The sequence below is a fragment of the Ceratosolen solmsi genome, unplaced genomic scaffold (genome assembly GCF_000503995.2).
Source record: "Ceratosolen solmsi marchali unplaced genomic scaffold, CerSol_1.0 scaffold10, whole genome shotgun sequence".
Lineage (NCBI taxonomy): Eukaryota > Metazoa > Arthropoda > Insecta > Hymenoptera > Agaonidae > Ceratosolen > Ceratosolen solmsi.
Window position 1 is genome coordinate 19687117 of NW_011948412.1, and position 22062 is coordinate 19709178.

At 28.4% G+C, this 22062-nt stretch overlaps 2 protein-coding genes across 2 annotated transcripts; one reads left to right on the forward strand and one right to left on the reverse strand.

Moving 5' to 3' along the window:
• Window positions 1-940: 940 nt before the first annotated feature.
• LOC105365775 (PHD finger protein 14) lies at window positions 941-10180 on the forward strand. The gene is made up of 14 exons (XM_011504023.1): window positions 941-983; window positions 2253-2417; window positions 2754-2999; window positions 3071-3282; window positions 3676-3830; window positions 4264-4538; window positions 4727-5182; window positions 5996-6278; window positions 6505-6748; window positions 7252-7442; window positions 7705-7843; window positions 8000-8361; window positions 9087-9195; window positions 9581-10180. Exons 1-14 carry the CDS (start codon window positions 941-943, stop codon window positions 9599-9601), a joined length of 2901 nt encoding a protein of 966 aa, XP_011502325.1. The 3' UTR covers window positions 9602-10180.
• Window positions 10181-11338: 1158 nt separating this feature from the next.
• LOC105361755 (methionyl-tRNA formyltransferase, mitochondrial) lies at window positions 11339-13042 on the reverse strand. Its single transcript, XM_011499014.1, has 4 exons — window positions 12691-13042; window positions 12255-12449; window positions 11649-11771; window positions 11339-11582 (listed from the first exon to the last, which is right to left on the reverse strand). The coding sequence occupies exons 1-4, from the start codon at window positions 12909-12911 to the stop codon at window positions 11366-11368; spliced, it is 756 nt and encodes a 251-aa protein (XP_011497316.1). The 5' UTR covers window positions 12912-13042; the 3' UTR covers window positions 11339-11365.
• Between the last annotated feature and the right edge of the window lie 9020 nt (window positions 13043-22062).

Here is a 22062-nt window from a genome sequence, read left to right on the forward strand (position 1 = left end):
GGTCGTGTAGTTGTGCCACGAGAAAGTATTAGCCTGCAACAGCACATCGGCAATGCTCATTCTCACGCATAGCCTATGCAATACATAAGTGTGTTGGTTACGCGCGCGTAAGTAGTGTCTCTGCATGAGTTGCGCACGGGTGTACGATGTGTGTGTGCAAGAGAGAGAAAGAGAGAGAGATAGTAGTAGCAGTAGTAGAGTGGGATAGCGCGAGAAGGATTGGGCGAACGTGCAGCGTGAGGGAACGAGTGTCAGTTGAAAGATAGATACAGAGAGAGAGAGAGAGAGAGAGAGAGAGGAATAACCTCCACGCGCTGAAACTAAAAAGGAGGTAGGTAGGCTCGTAAGACGTGCTTCGTGTGTCTGCGTGTGCGTGCGCGCGCGCGCGCGCGTGTTTGTCGCGAGTCTGTGCAATGTCTCCTCTCTCGCTAAGGATGCGCGGCACGTTGGTTATGTAGTTCCGTTGAAGGAACGGCCTTTTGCACCGGTAAAGAAAAAGGCGACAGGAAAGGACGAGGCCGGCGTCGTCCAGTGTGCAAAGCTACATCCGCGCCTTTCATTCTTTGCCGTTGCGGGGGAACGTGGAGAAATATACAGTTATTGGAAAAAATGCCGGGCGGAGGCTTGTCGCCGCCTAGTCGTAGTAGTCGATCCTGAGAGAGAGAAAAAGAGCAGCTGTCTGTCTGTCTGTCTTTCTCTTTCTCTCTCTCTCTCACGCATACACACATACCACTCTCCTTCTCACTCATTCATTCTCTGTCGCCTCCGTATACATATCTCGTCGACCGGAGGAGAGCAAAATACGTTTACTATAAACTCCGAAACGAGATCGGAGATCTCGCGTTAGCTACTCCGAAAATTTTCAAGCTTAATTGCTTGTTGGTGTATACATTTACTCCCTTTTTACTGGATCACGAAGGACACGCGAACATTATTCAGGATGTCACAGGAGGACGACGTTGGATTTCTGTACAAAACCATGAGTAAGTGTATTCTGCTCCTACATTTTTCCTGACAAATTTTCTCACCTACAATTCTTTAAAAAATATCAATTAAATTCAAGTTTCAAATCATTTATTTTCTTTGTTTTTTATAAAGAGTGTTTTAAATAATGGTTTTCACAGCAATTGAGCAAATCACTTATATCATTTCTTTCGATCAATGACATGTATTATACAGATATGTAGTTTTTATAATTTGAAATTGCATATTGATAAATTTACAATATTCTTTTACTTCTTACCCTTCATACATTGTATTCAATAAATAATATTCTTATGTTCTTATTTAAGGCTTTATAAACTGACTTATATTATGAGTAATACATGTATTTTGTATTGTAGCTTGTTGATGAAACAAAATTTAAATATAAGAATAACAGTATTGAAATTTTAAAAGTATTTTATATATATTCTGTTTAGTATTTTTATACATTAGATTAATTTAGTATCTAAATACTTTGAATTATAGTTTCATAAAGTTTTAATAATTTAAAAATATATATTAAAATTATAACATATATAATTAAATTTTATCCTGTATATTAAATGAAATTTTTTTTATTTGAAAAAATAAAACTTTTTACTATCTTTAATTTGATATGTGAATTGTATTGATTGATATGAATGTATTTATCAGAGTACTTTTAATTTTATAATATTATTACATTCTTAAATGTTAAATTTTAGTTTTATAATAAGGTAACAATTTTATAAAAATTACTATTATTAATTTGAAACATTGACAAAATTGTATTTTGATTTAAATGTTTGGTATTTAAATTGCTGATTTGTAAGCTGATTTAAACAAATACTCGAGGATAATTTAAATTGAATGAGGTTAGTTTAAAAGTTTTTTCTTATATATAAATTAATAATTGAAAATTTATACTTATTACATTGAATTATAATTCATTAATGAAACTAAATTTATTATAAATTTGTTTTTTGTCTGTTAAAATTGTAGTTAAGTTCAGAAAAAATAATAATTATGAAAGGAATTAAAATACTTTATGCTGTTTAAATAATTAAAATAATATATAAAAATTAAATAAATTTAAAAATACTTAAATCAGTTAAAATTGTATCGAATCTTATTTTTTAATTGTGAAAGTTTTTAATACAAATTTACTTACCTACAATTAACTTCAATATTTTGTTTATATTATAATATAGTTGTTACAGTATAAATTATAATCGGTAATTTATTTACATTTATTATTAATGGAGATAAATTAATTTTTGTTGTTATAGTTGAAAGGGATCCAAAGAAGCGAAGAGTCAAACCAGTGGAGTCAGCACAAACGTCACTGTTAGATTTTGATCTAGGAGAAAGTTCGGATGATAGTGATTTTCGGATAGAAGATCACTGTGAGGAATCTGATGATGATTCTGTGGATTCTAATGATATGGGAAAAGGTCAATAGTTATTTTTATTATTGAGTTGATCAATTGGAATTGGAATGAAATAGATACACAATATGCAATACTTTTCATTATCATTAATACTTGTTCATAATTCATACCTTTTAATATAATTAAAAAAACTAAACGCTTCACTAAACATCCAATGATAATAAATTAATCACATTCTCTAAGTTTAAAAATTTCATTTTGATTTTTTCTTTACAATTAATGTTTTTATTTGTATGATGAAACAACTGTTTTCAATATTTAAAAATTATAACAATTTATTTTCAATGATATTTTTATAATCACATTATTATTAATCAATGAATATAATTCATTTTGTAGATGATGATGAGGATGGTGGGAGTGAATCAGATGATTCTGTCGATGATCCATTACTTAGTAAGAAAAATGGAACCACTGCAACTGTAGAAGATTTACTAGAGAAAGCTCGAAATCAAGCTGAAAAGGGAGGGCCTATCGAAGATAAATTATCTAAAATGCTAATATGTTGTGGTTGCTTAGGAGATAGGAGCGACGATATTAATGAAATTGTTGAATGTGATGGTTGCGGGGTTACTGTTCATGAAGGTAAGAAAAAAAATTATTTTATCTATTTATCGAGATACCTATTCCAATACTGTATTAAATGAATTTCTTAGGTTGTTATGGGGTATCCGATGTAGAAAGTTTTTCTAGTACAGATTCGCTATCACAATCAGCACCTTGGTTTTGCGAAGCTTGCAGTGCAGGAGTCGAAGATCCTTGCTGTGAACTCTGTCCGAATAAAGGTGGTATTTTTAAGGAAACGGATGTAGGAAAATGGGTTCACTTAGTATGCGCTCTTTACGTACCTGGTGTAGCATTTGGAGAAGTAAGAGATCAACTATTTATCAAATTCATACTAATTTATGTCGATTAAATTATTAAAGTTAAATTTTTAGAACATTATAGGATTATAATAAAACATTATTATGAATCTTTGACATTTTAATACTTTATAGTTATTAACAACTTATATAAATTTGCAATAAATTAATTGACCTGGAAAAAGTTATTGATTCATCATTATTAATGTTTTTTTTTAATATTGTTTTTTTACTTTTTTTATAAAATAACTAAGCGTACATGTATCATTACAATTTTTATTTTAAAAGTTGCTGATTATAATCTAAAAAAATTCTTCTATTTTCATTAAAATATTATTTGAAACAAGTTCAAGTAGATTTCTATATTCCATTAAAATTGAATAACATTTTTTCATTAGGTTGACCGACTGACTAGCGTGACACTTTTCGAAATGGCATACAGTAAATGGGGGGCAAAAGCTTGTTCCTTGTGCGAAAATGTAAGATATATTCGAACTGGAGTTTGTATAGAATGTGATGCTGGCATGTGTCACACATATTTTCACGTTACATGGTAGGTTTATATTATTATTTAATCGCTACTTTTGAATTTATTAGCCTTCGTAGTATTAAGGATTTGATTTTTTGTAATCTTACTTTGTAAGTATTCATTTTTATAAATTCATATCATGTGAAATCATATCGATACAATAATTACGTACGTAATTGTCGTTAGATGTTTATATGTAATAAAAAAATCCAAGCGTCACTGTAAATATTATTCGAAATAATTTTAAATAAATGTCAATAATAATGTCAAAGAAAAGGTGAAGTGGGCATTATATTATATGGAATGTCTCTAAGAATTTCTCTAACAAATAATATATTTACTTTGACATAATTTGAGATGTTTTATTTCAATAAAACTAGTAGAATATTCAGGCTCGTGCGCACATAAACAAACACAAAAAACAACACACATACCCAAAATGGCATTTAAATTTTAGCGCACAAAGAGAAGGCTTACTTTCGGAAGCGCATAGTGAAGAAGTCGACCAAGCTGATCCATTTTACGCTCATTGTAAATTGCATTCCGATAAAACGCTTGTTCGAAAGCGTAAGCGCAATTGGTTGGCCTTGCAGTTGCGGGCGACATTTCGACTGCAAATGCTGAAGAAGCCAGAATATAGGGAAACGGAGGAGTTTCTTAGGATTCAGCGTAAATTATCGAAGCATCGGCACAAGTACTTGGCACACAAATCGTCGAAACCACCACCTTGGGGTAAATTTTACCTTAATTACACCATGTAATGAAACCATCGGTTAATTTAATTAATTCTTTATTAATTATGAAAAGCTATCAAAAGATAGAGCGTTTATAAATTATGAAAAACTAGATATAAATAACTGCTAATGCTTGATACTCAATGTTTCATTAAAATCTAAAATATGACGATTTTTTTCTTACAGTTCCCACGCAGAAGATGCCTAGACTACTGACAACTTCGGCATCGGCTTGTCGGAGTTTGCAGCAGAAGGCCGAACTAATGGGAGTGGACACGATAGCTCTCGAAACGCAAGAGGAGCAAATGGCCTCGCTCGTGGACATACGCAAGAAGTGGCATATACCGCCTGCCTTTAGCGTCGAGTTTATTAGTTATTATTTGGACCGGCATGCGCGCACTGCCTCGATGAAGGCGCGACTCGATGAACTATTGGAGGCGAACTCGAGGCTGCTGGGCGAGCAGCAGGATCTGGACAAGAAATACGATGAAGCGATGAGGTTGAACGAGGAGCAGGTGCAAATCTACGATCAGCACAAAGAGCGAATCGAAATGTATCATCGAGTACTGAGGGCAGCGAATTACATGAAACCCCTTCCGTCTGTTGGGGACATTGCCCGGCCGAAGATAGCGTTGAATCACGGTGAGTCGTCTTTTATTTATTTATTTAGTTTTTAACTTTCTTCATTTCTTAACGCTTTGAAATCGATGTCATATCATCAACGCGCTTACAATTATTTGCCATTTTTAATATCACTACCAATTAGGTTTTTCTTTTTATCTACTTTATAGCTCGACTTTACTCTCTAGTAATGTATTTATACTGATTTTTGAAGAATGTTTTACATTACATTCGACAATGTTTGATTAATATGCATTATCGATGCTTATTCCAATGATTAAGTAAATAGTGTTTCACGCGATATGCCTATTTTGATTGAACGTAATCATATTTGAAAAGGTAAAATTGTGTTTTAAGTTTCTAAAACAATTTTTAGAAATAATTTTTCAACGAAGAAAAAAATAATAAGGAATGAAATTGAAAAACAATATTGCAGCCTACTAAACAATACTATAAACATACCTACGCGCGCGCACACGCCACCTGCTCACGCATACATTATAGAATGAATTTTAAAGTTTTAAAGTTTTAAAGTTTATTTTAAAGGTATTAATGATATAATAAACTATTGACACTAAAAAAAAAGACGCTATCAGAATTTAAATGTGATATATGTATCTCTCGTTAACATTAACAAATGTGTTGTTTTGTCAGCTTTTTAATCAATCAATATCCAGATTAACTACACGGTTTTTGCTATTAAAGAAAACAAACATTAAACGTTTTTGAAATTCTTTAATAATTAATTTTAGAGCATTAAAAAATATCACCAAACCTCTTTAGATCTGTGCTTTTTCATTCATAATAAACAATGTTGAATGTTGAAATTGTTAGGTACTCCAATTGTCTCAGTCGCAGCTTTAAAAATAGGTGTCAGCTTACCACCGGCTTTCAACAAAGTCGAGAATTCGAATGTCGAGGACCATATCCTAAGTAATCAAATGGTCAATCAGAATCACAAACTCGACTTGCAGGTGAGGCATCAGTGTGGTATTTGCAGAAGATCGACGAATCAGCACTTATTGGCCAAATGTGACACCTGCCATCTGCATTATCACTTATCTTGCTTAACACCTCCATTAACTCGAATGCCGAAGAAAACCAAACTTATGGGGTGGTAAGTCTTTTTACGAAGAAGATACGATAGCTGCGCAAAAGCTTGAATTATAAGTGTTATAATTCCAACAATAAATGCAAACATTGATTGTTTAAAGTAATTTTTATATCCAATAAGATACGCCGAATTGAAAATTTTGACCATCATTGCGTTAGATAACATTTGAAAGCAAACAATTTAGAAAGCATGATATTTTCATTTTACATATATTTTCAATGGTTGTTAGGCAATGCTCAGAGTGCGACAAGGAAACGTCGGGATCGGACATCGAGCGAGTGGATACATCGGCTCCTCGTAGGTTGAGGCATTGTAAAGAGGAGTCAAATTTCGCTCTGTCGGTCGAAGAGGTTCAGGTCCATAAACCGCCAGCAAATTTGAACAAGAGTTTGCCTGCAATGAAAGGGAGTCCAGCTGTAAATAACACTAATGAGAATTCGATGGAAACTAATGCTGTACTTCATACTCCCAAGGTAAGATTTTTATTTAGTTCAAAATGTCGATAAAAATTCAGAAAATAGCTTTCTTTATATTCGCGTGAATACACAATAGCAGTAATGAAAGTCAATTTATTTAATTGAACTTAATTTGTATAATCTTTTATATAGTGGAGATATAATTGTGAGCTGTATTGATTAAAACATTAAATGTCGTGTGACAATATTCATTAAAAGAATTAAATAAAAATATATTAGTTTATTTTCAAAAATTGATGCTTTTAATACTAATATTTGTATTGTAGTTTACAAATTACTCTTTAAAGTAAATCTATTCAAACTACTATTATTTGTCAACTTTACTTTTAAAAATTTTATTTTGATCATAGGTATTTACATTAAATCCTGATGGCCATTAAAAATAGTGAGACTGTTGAATTAAAAAAAGGAAACAAAAATTATTTTTTCGTACAATCTATTCGTAATGTATGCTATGTGTTAAAATATCAGAATGTAAATTGTAATTAATTTGTTTTTAGTTAACCATTAAGCCAATGGGACCACAGCCAAAGGAATCTGAGGCGATGCAAGTGGATAAAGTTAATTTTAATCATCATACAGTGATTAATTCAATTGTACCATTGAGAGAAGGAACCCCTGAATATAGAATGGCTCCTTTCGATGGTGCCGTTGAGCATTCATCCGGTCGAAGTGGAAAGAAACGTAGAAGGTATTACTTTAATATTGCTTTGAATGAAAATATTTTTCACATTTTTATCGAGTGATACTAATTTATAGTTAATAATAATATATTTCTTATTTATTTTTATATCGTTTATTTTCCGTCAATTTATTAGGAAATTATTTTATTATTATGATCCAATATTAATTTAAATATTAATTTAAAAAGTTTTTTTAAATGAAATTATTAAATTAATAACACTTATTAATATATTCGATAAAAATCTATTCTTTGTTTTTTTTAACTACAGAGAAAAGCACAAACGATATACCCCAGATCCAATAACAGGTGGAAAACAAAGAAAAAGAAAACACAAACGAAAGAGTCTGGATGTGGAGAATCCAGAAAATCATGCGCAACCCGAAGTTCATCGACGTATTACTATAAAAGTAAGAAGTAACCAATAATTCAAAATGTATTTTAAATAAAAGTATAATGCCTATTATTTATCTCTTTTTTTTAAATCTAAATAATAAAATACTAAACATATGTGTATTATACATTAATATAAGTATATTATAGCCAATTATTATTGTAAAATCTAGATAAAGCCAATACCATTACCAGAGGGCGAAGTGGCTTCGGAAACGAATCCGCAACTATTCGTAGCCTCGTCAACGAGCACCGAAATGAGTCCACCGAAGTTGTCAGACCACCAACAGTTAAAGCTTCATCCGTTAGCGCAGCCTCAATCGACGCTTTTGATGCCTTTACCTACCGAAGTAACCCAAACGCCGTCGCAACAGGCAATAGGAACTGAATTGATACTACCAACGTTCCACACACCACCGACGGGTAGAACAAATACAAGTAGATTATCATCCGGAAGCAGGAAGAATAAGGATGCAGATCTCTTATCACCGTGTACTGTATGCAACTCACAGGGCACTAACCAAAATCTTGTCATGTGAGTGCTTGGTTATATATTTGAATATGCGCAGTATATTAAATATTCAATGGCAACAGGACATTTTATTATTAATAACATTATAAATGAATGTTCAAATTATATTTTTATGAATTATTGTCTATATTAATAATTAATTTATACTCAAAAATTTTGACAAAATCTTGAGTACATGAATAAGCATGTAACATCAGCCTTGTAATCACGAACGTTATTAATTTATATTTGTTTATTGCCTATATTTATTCTCAATTTTCCAATATCATTTTCAACGGTTTATAATAAGATATATTGTTAACAATCAATTTATATTTGCAGCTTTGAAACATTTTTTCTTTTAATTAACACATTTACTTTAGCAATATAAGCATCGTTAGGTAGAAAATAATTTTTATTTAAAAAAAGAAATTTAACGGAGAAATATTACGAAGAACCGATGGTTAAGTTCCATTAAAGTATTTTTTTAATACTACAAATTCAAAATTTATCTAATTAAAAATATTTTTGTTAAATATTTTATTGATAATAGTACATTTTTTTGTATACTTAATCAAATATAAACAATAGCATAAATAATATTTCGATATAACGTTTTGAATAACGGTGTTTGAAGGTAATATTTTTCAAGTCGAAATTAAGAATAAAAACAGTCAAAATATATCTGCTTATATTAATACTGTGTCATATATCTCAGATTATTTCATCATAAACGCTTATCATTCTAGGTGCGATGAATGTAAAAAGTGTTATCATTTTACTTGCCTTGATCCACCAGTAAAGAAATCTCCAAAGAGACGTGGTTATTCTTGGCATTGTGCTGACTGTGATCCCAGTGTAAGTAATCAAATATGCATTTAATAAACGTCTAATTTCTTTAATTATCCTGTTATTGCCAACGTATACTTCATATTTAATAGAATACTTTCCAAAGTTTATTAGAGTATATAATTTGTAGATTATAAGTGATAAATTAGAATAAGAAACGTACTTTGAAAATAACCTCCTAGTAATCTAAAATTACTGATACAGTATACTTTAGTTACACAATATAATTTTTTCTATTTATTCGAAGTAAATAAATAAGTTGATTGCTATAATTTAAAAATAAAATTCTAAAATTGTTATTAAATTATAAGCAAAAAAATTATAAGTCACAATTAATTGGCGTTTTTCCTATTATGTAGTATAATTTAATATTTATTATTTTTATTCATTTTAGGCATCGGAAACAGAAAACTAGTACCAGTTTAACTGAAGTAATTTGAGGACACAAATCAAATTGTATAATTTTGTATATTGATCGGAGGAAAAAAAAGAATCGACTATGCGTAAAGTATGTTAAATACACGAATCATGTGAGCAAATAAAGAAAGTTGCTAACAATTTAAAATTTTTTTCTCCTAAGGTCGATTGATTACGACGTTGTAATTATGCAAATTTTCGTCGCTAGTGACAAATCAAAATGCACATATTGAATTATGTATAATTCTTTTTAGTAATGTATTGAATTTTTGTAATTGCTTGATAATGTCACTCTTGGGAGAATAATAATATAAAATCGAGGAACCAATCATGTTGAAGTTAATAAGCGCATACGATTTCTTTGTTTCTTCATAGTATTGTATTCAACGATAGATATTTAAAATAAATTGTAGCCTTGCAAGGCGACTGTCACAAAATCTATAAACTCCCTCGGTAATCATTCCTATAGATCCCTTGAACTAGATTTGTTACGTGGACCTTCATTTTCATTTCACCATTTATTAAAGAGAGTCTATAGTTAATACTTTTATTTTAGTGTATTCGAAATTTATATTAGGGATGATAATTAAATTTTTATTATATTTTTAAAAATTTTAATTTAATTTTCAGAACCATTATTATATGTGAAAATCTGTATCATTATACTTAAGTTTTACTTATAAATATTTATTAAATAAATATCAATAATTATACGCTATATAACTTATTTAAGTAAAAAAATTTCATTTTTATTTTTTTTAAATATCTAAATAGGTATTCTATTATTTTAAACAAAGTAAAAAGTTTAAAAATTCAATTATAATTTTTAATCAAATAAAAACGCTTACACTAATAATATTTTTCAAGTAATGATTTGATCATAAGGATAAATACTTTATATATGTTTTGTGTATTTGTCGTATTTAAGTATAAACTCTCTTTATATATTCTTTGACTGCAGAATGAGCAAAACCGAGAAATATTAGAAGAGAAATTTATATATTTAGTTTCTTGTGACTTAATTGCAAGGTATTTTTAATTAGGATTTAATTTATCGTGTTTTGGTAAATTGTGTAGTACTACTAAATTAAAAGAATAATTATTTTCTTGTGCAAACTCAATGGCAACAAATGAATTGATTCAGTCAAAATTGTGAAATAAATTTTATACATTATTTCTTAAAAATAAATTGTATTTTATGCAAATAAAATTATTCATTTGAAAAAAAAAATGTATTTTTAATTATTATCCTAATTGATATTTGTACAAGAATAATGCTTTTATTTTCAATAAAATAATTTATATTTACTTTTGTCATTTAAAATATAACTGGAAGAAAATTGTATAGCTGATTTGGGTTTCAGATTAGGAAATATCACTGCATCTACGGTGATCCAACTATTGTCTTTACAGGAAACACAAAGAGTCTTATTGTTTTTATTAAACATTATGATTCCTAGAAAATTAAAATTTAAAAGATATAAATTCTGTGCACTTTTTTATGCATTTATAATATGAAAAAGTTATAATTCTTCACCTGGCACTTTTTCTTTTATGTATTTTGTATAATTTATAGATATGCTCTCAGGAACTGTTTTAACATTTAAAAGTTTGACAACTGTATTATTAAAATAAGTTCTTAGTGGTTCAATTCCATTAAGCCCTCGTTGCAAATCATATACATTTTTAGCAGTCATTGTATTCCATTTTATAAATGATATATCTTTGGTTACTTTCGGTGCTAAGTAAAATAAATGATTTATTAATTATTAATGCATAAATTAATTAAAATCTTTTTACCATACGTTACTCCTTCTTCTGTTTGAGATTTTGCTGTAGTTAATATATCAGGTAATTGAGTAATTGTTTTAATTAATAGATCTGCACCTATACGAGCTAATTTTTTCTCCAATTCAATACGAGTTTCCTCTGGATGAATTTCAATTTTCTCTTGAATAATTATTGCGCCAACATCGAATCTTAATAAATACGAAATCCTTTACCAATTAGTTTATCAAAATTTATAAAATATTATCAATAATTACTTCTTTGGTAATATTTTTAAAATAGAAATCCCAGTTTCTGTGTCTCCATTTATTAAAGCATATGTTACTGGAGCAGCACCTCGCCATTTGGGTAATATGCTTCCATGTACATTGATTATGCCTCTACAATGTTAAACAAATAGATATATTTAAATTTTGCTTTGTTGTAGCAAAATTAAAAATTATTTTTTGTTTATTACTGATGAATGCTGTATTATTAGATTGTTAATTGCGATGAAATAGATAATTTTAATACTATTATTAATAGTTCTATTGACAACTGTAATTTTACAATTTTATATTAAATAAAATTAATTTAATTCATTGACAGATCTATAATCCTCGCTTAAAAGATGGGTATATACAGATATTACAAATATTCATAGATAAGTTCATCGAGCAACACAATTAAAAATTTTGTTGTTTAAAATTTAGCACATAATTTTATTAGATTTTTTCTAATTTTGATTTTATCTAATTAATCTAATTTTTCTAATTCTAATATAGATTAACTAAAAAAAATTATTTTGTAATATACTTTATTATAACAACATAATAATTATTAAATCAAATATCATTAAATACCAAGAAATTGATAAATCTTACAATGGAAATAATTTGATGATTCTTGATGGAATTAAATAACCAAATGAAGCAACAACACCAATATCAAAAACTTTTTCTTTTATATCCGATGGCCATGAATGTAACTTAATATTGTATTTTTTAGCATATTTTGCTACAGGAGTTTCTTTGTTTGAGCTAACAACTTCCAAACATTGAAGTAACCCTCTTTCTCTACTATATAATAAGGAAAATTAATAGATATTTATTGCCATTATATCATGTTAAAGAAAGTAAAACTTATTTATGTACAAATATTAGTATCGCTATTACTACTATTAACTATCTCATGTTTTAAACAAAAGTAGATGCAAATATAATGAAACAAAAATATTCACTTTAAAAATGCTCTTTTGAACATTTGGAGAAGCAATAAGTATTCAAATTTAATATTATTTATTTATTATTATTTACTCACTAGGCAATATTCAATGCATTGATATTTTCTAATGAAAATGCATCATTACCAAAAAATAAAACCTTCCATGGTCCATTGTTGGAAGTCGAGTATTTCAAATGTTTTCTTTTAGGGGAAGTAATTTGATTGTTCTCTAAATATCCAAATAATATTTTGTGTCGTGTTACACTTGAAGATACACATTTTAAGTTGCTGTAGCTTATCAATTTGCATTTCAACATATCACGGGTATTCTTTAGTTGTGTTAACCTATGCGATATAAGTTTTATACGAAAATGAAAGGAGGAAGTCGACTATTTATAATAAAATATATTATTTATAGTAATGTATATATACACAGAGGCAAGGCTCTGTCAATGTTTACAAAATTCTGAGTTTAATATATTTCCATGTAGCAAAATATGAAATACAAATTGTAAATTCCAAGGTTTTTGGATTCCTAATTTCATTTCCAAATTTCCAATTCTCATAGTGGTTCAGCTTAATTCTGAATTTCATTTTCATACGTATTACTTCGTAGTAATCAATAACTAGGATGAGAAACTTTAAGAAAATTTAAGATGAATTATTTACTTTAGTGACTTGTTTTTTCAATAAATAAAAACAATTCAAATTGTACTAGTTTTATGAATAATAATCATTTAAAAATATTTTTTAACGGAGTTCATTAGATTTTAAGTCCGCCATTAAATAATATATTTAACATGATTTTATTTAATAATTTTAAAATGAAAATAAATTTTACATTGATACAAGGAACGTTTTTTGAATTATGAGAGTTTATTCAATAATCATAGAGAACAGGGATAAAGCTTGTTCGTCCGATTAAAATTTTAAATTCTTCATAAATGACTTTTAATTAATTGTTAACTTTATATTGCATACGATTGATCGATGGACTGATTTTAATGATAATTTGTTTTTTAATGAAAATGCATTATATTGTATATGATTATTTATGACTACATCTATTGTATTGAACTCCAGTAACATAAGAAATATTATTTTTAATTTTTATGAAAAAGGAAAAACTTATTTTTTCAATAGCTATTTTTAATATTATTTGCATTATTCATATTTAAAGAGAAATATCTAATTTTAAATATATCTACACATTTTCATAGAATAAGAAATAATAATAAATAAAAGGTAGATTGGGTTAATTAATAAATGAACAATTGTTACTTTTTTTATTAATAGGAAATAATGTTTATTATACAGTGTACATATTTATTAACTTCATTTATTTTATTTCTGTTATAAATTTTATATTAATAATTATATTATGCCTTGCCGAGCGACGAATGCCTTGATCAGTGTGCGCTTAGACTATAACAATCTCCGTAAAAAGTATAGAAACTTCAGATTTATCTTTATTAATTTTTTTCATTTTAGATTTTTTAATCCTTCTTAATCGGATCGACCTCGTTGCGAGCCCGTCACCAAAGTATCGCCAAAATATGTCGCGCTGAAAACGGCATATGATCGTTCGGCATACAAATAATAGTACTGTTAAAGTTAAAGTAATTGGCGGTTTATTCATTATCTGTTTTTCTTTTGTATATCCTGTTCTCTCTGTGTCTCTCTTTCATCTCTCTCTCATCTCTCCCATCTGTTTCACATGTACTCTTTCACTCTGTTTCACTCTTCTGTACTTCTCTTTTGTTTTTATCTTTCTCGTAATCTTTCCGATCATTCCATTTTAATTTCTCTTTCTCTTACACGAAATCCGTTTCTCAAAAAATACATTACCCAAGAGTTAGTATTGATGATCATTATTTATATAATATGCTATATAATACAAATAATGTCGTTTATCGTAATATAATTATGATTATTTTTGCTTGCTTGAATTTTTTTTCATTAGTGATAAATTATTCAAACATTTTTACTTTAAAGGATCTTGTTCGCAAATAAGATTAAAATGTATGCATGTGAATTGCTTGCATTAATTGTATAGTTTATATACGAGTTCGAAGTAGCACAAGCTGTATGTGAGGAGGATTTATCTTTTATTCTTATAAATTTTATTCATCAAGAAACCAGAAGAATAGTTGCTGGTTACAAAAAACTTGACCTATTTATCCGGTTTAATGATATAATATGAAGAATTAGTTTATTTCTGTTTTACTTTTTACAAGCGCATGCATTAAAGTTTCGTCCGATCGTTCTCAAGTTGAACAGATACTTTTCTTTTCTAATTATCGCCATTTTGGATGTTTCATTTTAAAGGAACCTACGTTACGATGTATGAAATGAACTACCGTAAAATGATCAAAACATAAAGTTTCAGTTTGTCATCATACTGCCATTCTTTATTTTTTCAAATCTTGAAACTTTTGTTTTTGTCCATTCCATGCATATTTTGAAAATTACAGATTTCATAATTTGTTACGCTTTCTCTCTTTTACACTTACTTTCCTTCATTGTTTCATATGCTTCTTTAATTCATATCTCTTTCTCTCTCTATCTATCTCTCTTTTCTCACTTTTCCCGTCATAGGTCATAGCGACATTTAGTCAATTTGCACCTTTCATCCACAGGACTATTAAATTGCATCGATACAATAATTTAATTTCGTTTAATTCTTGGTTGAATGTATAATAATCTAGTCTGCTAACGTAAGTTATCTCAGAGTAGATTTCCTCGTTTTCATTTATCATTCTTTTTATTTTTCTTATAATGTTTACCTTTGTGTAATATGTAGAATATGAAACGTCATTGCTGCCCCTCGTTTAGCTTAGTCGATAATAACCGTAAATATAAATAGTATTTTTTATTTTTTCTTATTTATTATTAATTCATTATAATCATCATAATAAAAATCATGTTTAATAATTATTAGCAATGATAAGAATAATTGCAATAATAATAATACATAATTATTAATAATAATAATGAAGATGATTATGACGACGACGCCGACAACGACGACGACGACGATGATGAAAATGATGATGGTAATTGTCGTTTCAATAACTTTTATGTGTATATATGGTTGCCATAACTTCTTTTTTGTTTTTATACTATAATAGTATGCTCATCGTTGAAAAAAGGTCTCGTTGATAACATTTTTTCTTTTTAATGTTTCACATTATTTGGAAATTTGATTCTTCTCCCAGTGAATCAAAGTTTTTTTCTTCAGACGTTATTTCTTAATTTGTTTTTATCGTAGAATTGATTATTTATGTAAAACAATCACTCTCACACGAGACCATTTTTCTAACGATTTATATCAGCATCAATTGTCTAAGTATCTTTTTATGAAAAATAATGATAAATATAATGGCATGGTTTACGCTCGCTTTCTAATCTATTCGTTTTTTTTTCATTATTTTCTTTAATAATTTCGCTCTCATTAAGTTTTTTTCACAACTTTTTCTTGGCGACACGGCGAATCGCTCACATAAAATTTATTATTATATTTATTAATGAAACAAGCAAACTGTTTAGAATTTATAAGATCACTGCCATCGTAAGAGGAATTTTATCGATATTAAATAAAGTTCGTCGACTGAAAAATAAATAATAGAAGTTTTTTACATTAAAATCGCATAATCAAATATTTATTAACAAAATAAATCAATTACATAACATATTTTTTATTTCTCACAAGATGCGGAGAAAAAAAGTAGTTTTTATTGAATCGGCAATTTCTTTTATTTGTAGACTCGAAGCACATATTAAGGGCATCGATAAAATCATTGTCAATTTAACAAAAATTTTAGTAAACGTAAAAGTAAATGATTTCGCGTGTTAATCTAACAATAATGATTCAACAATTGTTATGTATATTTCTTTCGTTGGCGTTGACAAATAAGTCACTTTTATCATTAAAAATTAAATTTTGTTCTTTTGAACTAACAAATTTTTTTGAACATACGACTTTTCGATATAATTCAGTAGTCTTTTGATAAAATACAAAATGCCAATTTTAAACATTATAAAAATCAAAAGAAAAGAAATGATGAAACGTAGATAGCTTTATACTGCTTAGAATAAATGAAAGTTCTGAAACAACGCAATCGAAGGCTTTCGACACTCTTGCACTACTTAAATACATTTGCAGTGTAATGTATACTAATAATAATAGTAATAGAAAAAAAACGCCTCGCATGTGACTCGCTTTTCTGTGTGCGCCATTCCTATGTATTATATCGCCACACACTGATATGCTAAGATCTCAACCTCATTTTTCCTCCGTCAACTTTTTCTTTCTAATTTTGCACATCGAAGGATGAACTGTTTCTAACTCAATCGAAGCTAAACTAAATTAGATATTTAGGTTTGGATTAGATTTTTGACTAGAATGTCTTAGGTTTTATAATACATCATAGTACACGCAATTTTTATTGGAACCTGAATAATAATTGTTCAAAATGATATTTTCATTCTTAGTAAAGCCATTATTTAAATATAGAATAAAAATACATTTCATTAATATTCTTATAATTGTTTGCATGGTAACGTTGTTTCTCGTATTGTCAATATGAGTAAAATTATCAAAAAATAAACAGTTAACCTCATCCATCGATGGCTGAAAATGCAACGTTCACTTTCAATGCACGAGATTTTCATTATCACTTGGCGAAACAGTCTACCCTAAAAACGCATTTCAATATTCGCTTCCTAAGTATCTCACGCCTTACTTTTTTAGCCTAATGTTATTCATATAATTTTTTTATTTCTGGTATGCATAATATAATATATATTTTTATATTACCTCATAGTAAGATATAATTTTAAATAATTAATCAATGAATTTCCTTACGCCCATCGCTTACCATCTTTATCGTTATTAAAGATTAATACTGTTGTACTTATAATAAATAAGTGTATATATAATATATAATTTTTTTCTGTTCAAATGAGTTTACTTTTATTAATTTATATTTTGTTTCAATTCACAATCATCGCCTTTGCCCGGTATTTTTCGTATCATTGTTATCTAACGATTTCTTTATACCTGACAATTTTATTTTCTTTTTACTATCTTTGATTTTTTTATACCTCCATAACCATCACTTAAAATCGCTTTATATACGAATTATAATAATCCGAATTTTTATCACGATTATTACTTTTCCTTTTTGCCATTACATATTCATTTTTCTACTATGTTCAGTGAATGCTTCTTTTTGAGTGCACTCGATTTGACAGTTGCCCAAACACAAGCTTAACCATTTGAAAAACGAATACGCAATTATTCTTTTTTATATTCCACTATTTGTTACTGTAGTTATATTCGAAATAAACAATCTATAATCTAAAACTTTACGTGTAAGATTATTTAATGAATGCTTATAAAATTACAAGTAGGGTACTTAAAAAATAAGCTAATCGCATAAAGAATTAATAATTTATCCGGCAATGGAATTATTATTATGAGTGACTACTTGCAGTTACTTAAGTATGATTATTTTCATAAATAATAATTGATGAATGACAAATAAAAAAATAATTAGAAAGAATATTGCACAGTAAAAGTTGTCTTTAGAACTGATATAATAATAATAAAAATTAATAATAATTAATAATAATTAATAATGATAATAATAATAATAATAATAATAACAATAACAACAACAACAACAACAATAAGCAAAGATGTACACGAGTAATCGGCAAAACGTTGCTGATTAGTCGACGATGTTATTGATACATACAGTAATGTAGCGAAATAAATGAATAAAAAAACAGGCATTGCAACATCGTCCCACACACGGTGTGAGTGTTTCTTTACGATTAGTTTGTTTAATTGTTTTCTCTATTCTCACACTTAATATAATATTGTTTCCCTTAAATAAGACGTTTCTATTATGCTTGAGCCGACATATGCACATATTTCCTCGATTCCCGGATTGAAACTGAGGTTATTTAATTCTTTTATTTCATCACTCACTCGATTAGGTGGAAGAGGTCATATTAGAACAATAGTTTAGTGTGTTATCTTTAAAATTATCTTAAATGCTTGTTTATCAATTAAATATACTATGCTAATGATTGGCTATACAAGTATAGTAAATTATAAAATTTAACAGAAAATATAAAAAAAAAAAAAAAAAAAAAAAAAAAAAAAAAAATTATAATCGTCAATTCTCATAGCATTTTAAAAAACTATTATATTCAATGAAATTATTCCATTATTTGTTCACCTCATCTTTCCTCTCCGGAATCTGAATGTAAGTTTTCATTCAACTATCCTCTTGTACAAACCGGAAGTCGAAAATGAAACTGCGCCTCACATCAGTGTTTGATTATACTACGCAACATTTGTGACCCCGAGCGTTTCAATCAAATGAAATAGAAAGAAGAGTAAAAGACGCCCAAGGCCGTGAGTTTAAAAATTTATTGTATGTCACGTCCGAAATCAACAATAAATCTGATTTCATCATCATGATTAAAATCTATTTTTCGCTCTCTTTCAATCTCTTTTTCTCTCTACCTTTCTTGCTCATTTCCTTCCTCTTTCTTACAAAGGCTCTAGAGGATCATCATTTCTTTCATTTTTCAACTTCCCACATTTTACTCGCGCCTACTAAAATGCGCCTTTTTAAAAGTTATTATATATATATATATATATATATATATATATATATATATTATTTATATGTATATATTTATATATATGTAAAAATATACAGGTTAGATTATAGTCGTACGGTCAGTTTTTCCCTTCTTAAATTTGCGCAGTCCCATAACGGATGATTCTCACACGAGCCGATTACATTTCATCATTAGAATGATAATAATAGTACTTCTTTTTTCTGTTTTATTTGAACAAATTCACTAGATACGCATGTCACGAACGACTTCTGCGCGCGCGAAATTGAGTGTCAAAAACATATCGACGTTAAATATTGAAATATTTAAAATTATTATGAGACGCAAATACTCGCAGCTTAACCTTTTCATCAGTCGTACAAATTTTTATATTTTTCATTGTTACTTCTAAAAGTCACCTTGAAATTATTATTTGAAACTGAATGTCGAATCGAGTTTAAAGAGTTGAATTCAATTGGTAAAGCGATTTGACAAGAAAATTTACTTGCATAGTGAAATATCGTTAATAAGTTATGCAGTTTTGCATAATTCATTAGCTGAGCGATTGATATTTCAGTTTAAATTATAATAGCTAAAATATATTAGTTGTGCAAATATATATTTGTAATTATATCGATTTTATTTAGATAAATAATTGTTTAGTATGTAAAATGACATATCATATGTATGATTAATATCCATTATTAAAATTGTCACAATTGCACGTAAGATAAAATAATTTCCAAACTGTTTAATAATATGAAAAAGATAAAAATTATTTAACAAGCATTGAAAAAGTTTCATTCTTACATCTGTCAATTCGTTCTATTAAGAATCGAGTGTTTTTTCCATTAGTAGTTTAGTAATTGACGATAAGACTTTTACAAAATCATTAGTTTCCTTTCGCAGTCAAAAAATGATCGCTTAATGCATACAAAAGTAATCGATAACTTGCTTTATTCTATAATCTATTTGTTTGTCAAAAAAAAAAAAAAAAAAAAAAATACCTCTATTTGTGGATGTGCTTGCTTACATAGAAAAAATATTTAAAAATATTGATTTAATTGTCATCTCGCTTTCTTTTGTCCCCGTTGAATTTTGTCTAATGTATCGTTGAAGAAACTTTGTCCTCCGATCATCAACGTAAGTTAATGCAGTCCTTCTTATACAGTGAACGTTGACAAAACAGATAAACGAATTAGAGCGTATAAAAAACAGTCGTAAATGTTGAAATGCCACTCGACAGCATCTTTAGATTTAATTTTAAGTACATCGCACATGTAATGAAACCGTTTATCGTTTCTTTTTAAATTCGTTTACTCGTAGAATGCATATAGTGTCTCGGAAATTTTCACAAAGCGACTAAGCCAGCATTAAAAGTCAACATTAATTAACAATAATCATAATTATGTAATTTTCAATGAATCGCGATCGTAATAAGCATTTAATCTCTTGAAAATTTAATAATTAACTTTCAAACGATGATCTTTTCTGAAATCTCGGTGCACAGGTGTTGCGGACGCATCGTTGCATGTAATCCGGAAGAGCCACTTGTTAACCAACTGTTGCGCTCGGCCGCAAACCCGCTTATAAACTATACCATCTGTCCCTCTCGAAAAAGAAGTATTCGTTGACTGCCTCGGCTTAATTACATTTGAGAACTCAATTTAGACCTTTTGCTTTTATGTGAATCTATCAAGAGATTAATCATTTTGGCTTAAGCTCACGATTAGATGGCCTATGATTGAAATTAATGACGAATTTGTTGACTAACGAAAGGCTTTTATTGAATTCAGACTTTGTGGAAACTGCTTGGCTCGTGAAAGGTAAGCTTGATGAGCTTTTGATAATCATAATTCAGCGAGCCTCTGAATGCTCATCACGATTATGATTTATATTTATCCATACATAATTCTACACTTACATTTTTTGTTTCCTTAATTTTTCTTAATTATCTCGGCCAAGCCACCATCGTATCCTTATTTAAATTTATAATTAATTTTAGAGTTCACTTTCAATTCATTATTTTATTATAATCATCGATCTTACGTACTAATTTTTCAATTAAGTTTATAAATTTCTTTGGCGAATAATTATTTAAAATATGTTTTGTTTATTATATTTTTTCTCGTTTTAGCAGTCCAGCCTAATCGATATATCGTATGTGTTTATTTATATATTTATATTATTTATAATACATAATTATCGTTAATTGTTTATCATTATCTTTAGCATTATTTAATATTGTTAATATTACATTACTAATATTTTATTCTATCCACATTCATTATTATAATCGTTATGAATTTTAATGTATATGCACGATATTTCCTCTCATTTTACGAATACACGGACATCTTCAATCGGTCGATCGTTATGTATTAATAACCGTAATTGCCTTTTGTTTATTCCGTTTATCGTTCGAACATACATCATGTACATTAGCCTGCGAGCATTTTATGTACATGTGCATGTGTGCATATGTAAGCTTCGCGCACACAGGGTCTTTTACTTTTTTCGATACAATGTAACTATTTTTACATTTTATCGAATCTCGTACAACCATATTGAAGTCGTTCGAGTCGTGTAATTCCTTGTAGCATCGCTTGTCTATAATTCCCAAATTAGCTCTTGCCAGTTTCTGTTAGAATTGTTGTAATTACGCTCTTACAGGTGGCTCGCTATACAAAACTATGCTATGTGAAATTTACTCTTTTTGTAATATATGCTTGAAATTTTAGTTTTTTTTTTAAAATTTTTTTTATTTATTTTACTTTGTTACAGTTTCGACTCAATTTTCACTTTTATAGCATTATAAAAGTGAATTTT

Coding starts and splice junctions, on each gene's coding strand:
- LOC105365775 (XM_011504023.1), top strand. CDS start 941: ATGTCACAGGAGGACGACGTTGGATTTCTGTACAAAACCATGA. Junction 3,831..4,263: donor ACATATTTTCACGTTACATG/GTAGGTTTATAT, acceptor TTTAAATTTTAG/CGCACAAAGAGAAGGCTTAC. Junction 6,749..7,251: donor CTGTACTTCATACTCCCAAG/GTAAGATTTTTA, acceptor ATTTGTTTTTAG/TTAACCATTAAGCCAATGGG.
- LOC105361755 (XM_011499014.1), bottom strand. CDS start 12,911: ATGTTGAAATGCAAATTGATAAGCTACAGCAACTTAAAATGTGTATCT. Junction 12,450..12,690: donor AATGCATTGAATATTGCCTA/GTGAGTAAATAA, acceptor CTTATTATATAG/TAGAGAAAGAGGGTTACTTC. Junction 11,583..11,648: donor TTAAAAATATTACCAAAGAA/GTAATTATTGAT, acceptor GTATTTATTAAG/ATTCGATGTTGGCGCAATAA.